The sequence below is a fragment of the Gavialis gangeticus genome, unplaced genomic scaffold (assembly GCF_001723915.1).
Source record: "Gavialis gangeticus isolate Ggan-Ray unplaced genomic scaffold, GavGan_comp1, whole genome shotgun sequence".
In the NCBI taxonomy this organism is placed as follows: Eukaryota; Metazoa; Chordata; order Crocodylia; family Gavialidae; genus Gavialis; species Gavialis gangeticus.
In genome coordinates this window covers 55,266,895-55,272,305 of record NW_017729006.1, presented here as the reverse complement: position 1 = coordinate 55,272,305, position 5,411 = coordinate 55,266,895, and the positions used below count along the sequence as shown (strand labels likewise).

At 40.8% G+C, this 5,411-nt stretch overlaps 1 protein-coding gene across 1 annotated transcript in view; it reads right to left on the bottom strand.

Moving 5' to 3' along the window:
- Positions 1-351: 351 nt before the first annotated feature.
- The window catches only part of CHMP5 (charged multivesicular body protein 5), a 19,117-nt gene continuing 14,057 nt past the window's right edge, over positions 352-5,411 (bottom strand). The window contains exons 6-8 of the mRNA XM_019509214.1: positions 3,099-3,207; positions 2,426-2,538; positions 352-1,473 (exon numbers count right to left, since the gene is read on the bottom strand). Coding sequence (XP_019364759.1) covers positions 1,423-1,473; positions 2,426-2,538; positions 3,099-3,207 — 273 coding nt within the window. The 3' untranslated portion in view covers positions 352-1,422. The remainder of the gene's footprint in view (positions 1,474-2,425; positions 2,539-3,098; positions 3,208-5,411) is intronic.

The following is a 5,411-nucleotide window of genomic DNA, read 5'->3' as shown; positions in this document are numbered from 1 at the left end:
AGTCAGCAGCCATCAACATCGAGGCAAGACCCTCCACCAGCAAAAAGATTATGACTCACTGAAGGCTCAGATGATGGTTAGCATTTTTTAGCAATAAAGTATTTTCTAATTAAGGTATGTACATTGTTTTTTTTAGACATAATGCTATTGCACACTTAAAAGTTATGTTTACACTATACTGTAGTCTATTATATGCACTGGGAAACCAAAAAATTTGTGTGACTTGCTTTATTGCGGTGGTCTGGAACCAAACCCGCAATATCTCTGAGGTATGCCTGTACAGTCTTTTACAGCATCATTCCCTTGGTCCAGCCGATTCTTCACTCTATTAAGGAGCGAGGTGTTCTAAAATGTGCTTTGGAAAAATAGCTTTATTAGACATAAATAGCTCTCAGTTCCTTTACAAACATTGGTACGCTTTTGTTCTCGATTCAAATGCAAAGCTGTCCGGCTGCCAGCGGTGAGTAAAAATAAAAATAAAAAACCAAGAGCCTGTCTCAAGACTTGGCAAGGCAATAGTAGTATCATTAGTAGTAGTATCATTAGCACAGGTGACCAGTTTGGGAGTAGTCTCATTCTCCCAGCCACTGGGGCCAGAGAAAGGGAGAAGGCCGTTTGTTCTACAAGCATTTCCTAGAAAGGTCTACAAACTTCATCGAAAAAAATGACAACTCCAACTTCTGGCCAGAGGATAAATACAGTACGAGTAGTGGTCTGGCAGAAGTGAGGACCTGGCATACAAAGAGGGAGATGCATGAAGGGGAGAAATTTCTGGGGTTTAAGCTGGATGTCCATCATAACCCTGCACTTTCAGGGATAGCACCATGCTCATAATGGAGGATCCAAAAAGCAAGTTAAGGCTACCATCAAAAACACCACACATAAGGATCAGCTAATAATCTCTGTTATATGTTTTATGTCAAAATGGAATATGTAATATTAATAACTTTAGTATTCATTTGTTACAGCTATAATTAAGTTACAAATACAAGAGCAAGAGTCTCCAAACTGAAGTAATTTAAAAATGCACCCATTCTTTATCAAATCAGTAAAAGAATAAGGAAGTTACCTTACAGTGGGCAAGCAGCTACACAATCTTAGTTCCAGAAAACAGAAATATAATACAAATCAAAAACAGCTCAGCTATAAATGGCCACCACTATTTTTCATATATTAATTCACCCATGAGACACAGGGAATCGAAATCTAGTAGACTGACTGCATCCACTGAAGAAAATTGTGCCATTTCCCCATTAATAGAAAAAAAGTCAGCAGTATAACAACTTTCTTCAAAGAAACCATCAGCCATTCATCTTGCATTCTAAGATGTAGTGATAATAAAGTTACACTTGGAGGGCAAGTCTTCCAGGATTAAAAAAAAAGAAAAAAGTTAATTTAATTTCCAACATGCTGCAGAAAGACTTATGTAGCGGGAATCTTTGGCAGTCCAAATTCATCCACCAATACACCATCCTACAAAGGGAAGAGAGAAAGACAGTTTAACAGTCCTCTAGCAACTAACTGCAGAATTTTTATCAACATTTTAATCCAATTGTATATAGACCTTTAAGATTATGTTAGAGTGGAAACCAATAAAAGCATCAGTATTTTCTGTTGGCCACCTGACCGATTAATATAGCCCAAAAAGTAGAAAAAAAACAACTAACAAACCAAGAATCAAATAAGATCAATGCTTATACAACTGCTAAGAGTTGTAAATTATCTTTTAAGATATACATATAATCTAGAAACAATCTAATATAATGCAGTTTACATCAAATGCTGGTTTAGCTCAAAGCATGGTTAAAGATGTGTGTAAATATGTGAGCATATTTAAGTATTGCTAAATCAACTCCTGATTTAAGTATATAAGGGGTGTACATCATGATCTGGGGAACGCCTGTTCACCAGAATGTCCCATGGGATGACAAGGTCAAACGGTCACAAACTTCACCAAGACCATTTCAGGCTGGCCATAAGGAGGAACTTCTTTACAGTCCGAGCCCCCAAGGCCTGGAACAGACTGCCACCAGAGGTGGTGCAAGCACCTACTCTGGACTCCTTTAAGAGTCAATTGGGCATTTATCTTGCTGGGATCCTGTGACCCTAGCTGACTTGCTGCTCCTGGGGCAGGGCGCTGGACTCAATGATCTTCCGAGGTCCCTTCCAGCCCTAGTATCTATGAAATCTATGAAATCTTTTAACAGACTTGGGACTTGAGCAGAGTGTATTCCACAATCCTAAATATTCCACATGCACAAATCCTGCATTCCTGCAGCAGGTTAGATTAGATGACCCTTGAAGTTCCTTCTAGTCCTACAATTGTACACTACCTCTATCTAAGGCAACAGTGATGAGAACAGTTGAGCAATACAAGTTTTACTGTATGTTCCTTTTGCATTAAGTGACCACGGAAAAGACTCACCTTGTTTTTCGTGTCAGTAGGAGTGCCTTCTGGGATTGCTGGAACTGATGCAGCTTCATCTAAATAAGAAGTGTCCTCATCAGCCAAAAGTTCATCACCCAACGCATCCAGTTCTGAAATTGATTTGTTAGGTAGGATTAAAAGGAATGTCTTCCACAAGAAAACATGCAAATGAAAAAAAGAAAACTATCGAGAAGTTGAGAGAAAGGGAAGCTACTCCCATAGATAAACAATGATCAAAGAATTGACTCAAACATATTGATGCTACCCATTGAGGCAATGTTCTGTACTATACAAAACACTGGAAGGGGGAGACAAAGTCTATTCTGCCACATTAATTCTGTTACCAGTGAATTCTATAAAGCCAGTTATTTAAAAGATACATCCATGCAATTTTTCAAAACAGGTGATTAGCAAGTCACTCTTTCTTTATTTGAAAGATATGTCAGGGATCAGCAACCCATCACTAACAGCAGATAAAATTAACACAGCTTGGCCTCTCAGACTGGAGGTGGCAGATGTCAATGACAGCCAGTAGCTGACTTCTTCTCTCTCAGAAATATTTGGCAGGCCAGGTCTGGCCCATGGGTTGTAGGTTACCAAACCCTGACTCGTGTCATGCTATCTCTGAAACTGAACACAGTACAACTCTTATCACCATCAGCTCACTAACCTGCCTCCAAGTCATCTTCATCAATCTCTGGTGTCCCATAACTACGGCTAAGTGCTTCCTGGACTTCATTGGCATCTTCCATCATATCTTCTAACTGGTCTTGTATGTCCTGTAGTAGGAACAAATGTCAAGCTTGTCCTTACTGAACATAATAACTAATTTTACTAAGACTGGCTCTCAGTCATTTCAGAATTTCATTATGGACCACAGAACAAGCTACAGGCAACGCCCGCTTAACACTGTTTCGCTTGGCGCTATTTTGCAATAGCATTCATTTTAAATACATACCTGATTCCACATAGCGCTCAGTGAGTTTTGTTATCATGCTGAGTGCAAGGGCCCGGGCTGGCACATGGCTGAAGTAGCAGTGGTGAGGAGCAGCGAGTGAGTGCATGGATGTGAGCACTGAGCCGGGGCCCAGGGTGGGGTGGCGGGAGTGCAGGGCCCAGGCTGGCACATGATGCCAAAGGAGCTGGTGAAGTAGGGAGAAGTGGCAGCAGCGAGGAGCCCAGGCTGGGTAGGGCCCAGGCTGGCACGTGGCTGAAGCGGCAGCGGCAGAAAGCAGCAACAGTAACCAATTATATTTATTTACATTAATGCCTATGGGGAAATGGGTTTTGCTTAGCATGGCTCTGCTTAAAGCTTGTTTTTCTGGAAGCTAACTAAGAGTGCTAAGCAGGGGTGGTCTCTATTTGTTTCCCAAAACTTTATGTAGAAATCTTCCATTTAGCGTAGGAAAACAGCAAAGAAGAAGAAAAGAAACGTTGATGATCCATTTGATGTAACCCGAGGGCCCCTCAAGGTATTTCAAATAATAATAATAATAACGATACAAAATGCACAGGAATTGGAGGAAGGGGAGCTCTACAATAAAATCCATGACAACGCAGAAGTTGACACCTCTCCGGGATTAATTTAAAGTAGGGTTGGGTGTTTGACCAACTGAATGAAGTTTGGTCAATTCACTGGACAAATATTGGTAAAATGTTATAAGAGACTGCCAACAGGTCCAAATAATACATAGAAGTAGCACAAATTTCCCATTAAGATGTGTAAAAAACAAAAATCAAACTTTGTCAAGAAAATTACAAAAAAATGTAGTTTTTGTAAAACTGCTATAACCCTTGACCAGTCAAAACAAAATATGCAGTCTATTGACAATATTTGACCAGTCAACTGATCAGCTTGCCAACCCTAATTTAAACCTTTTGTTAAGCTACCTCATACTAAATGTAGCATTAGCTTGCAAAACAGAAAGCCAAGCAACAAAATCTGAGGAAACTCGTCTATGGATCCTGAAGAAAAGGAAGAGTAGATTACGGTATGCCACAATGAAAATGAAAAGGTATTTCAATGCATGTCCAAGCACTGGACACCTGTCCATATAGATGAGCCAACAATCCTTGTTTCAAGAGTGTACTACATAAACAAGAAGCGTTGTAGAGGATCCTTCTGAAGTATGAATGCCTGCCAAAATTTATCACCTGTTTCTGCTTGCTCCATGACAGTATGCAAGCAGTGATTCTCAGTAACGGATCTATTATAGATCCCTTTGAGAATTAAGGATGGTTGCGCGTCATCACTCCATAGCTCTTCTCAATATTCCTTGCGGCAACGTTACATCTCACCACTAACAAGCTTTCAGACAGAGTCAAATAGATAAGCTGCTTAACCTCAGCCGACTACAAACTAAGACCATCCTGACCATAATAATTGAGCTCCAGTATGTTCACGATGCATAGCGTGCGCTCGCTAGGAAGCAGACATTCAAACAGTCATCAGCATCTTTACCAAGGCACACAAAAATATAAGACTGATGTTTAACATGTGGAAGACTAAGGTCCTCCACCAACAAGCTCCTAACGAACAGTCTCCAGGTCCGGTAATCCAGGTCTACGGTAAGACTCTGAAGAACACTGAGTATTTCCTGCACCTCAGAAGCCCTCTCTCGCAGAAGGCTGACATCAACAAAGAAATCCAACTTTGCCTCAAATGTGCAAGTGCAGCCTTTGGATGCCTGAAGAAGCAGGTGTTCAAAGATTCAATGTCTGAACTGAAAGCTCATGGTTTATCAAGCTGTCATGATTCCCTACCTTGCTGTATGGAGCAGAGTCATGGACAACATATAGGAAATTTCTGAAGCTGATGGAGAGGTACACAATTAACGCTGCCTGCAGAAGATCCTCCAAATCCAGTGGGAAGAGAGACACACCAAAGTTAGTGCCCTCCTGCCAGCAAACACCACAAGTACTGAAGCAACAATCATCCAACATCAACTTTGTTGGGCCGGCCATGTCATTTGGATGTCTGACT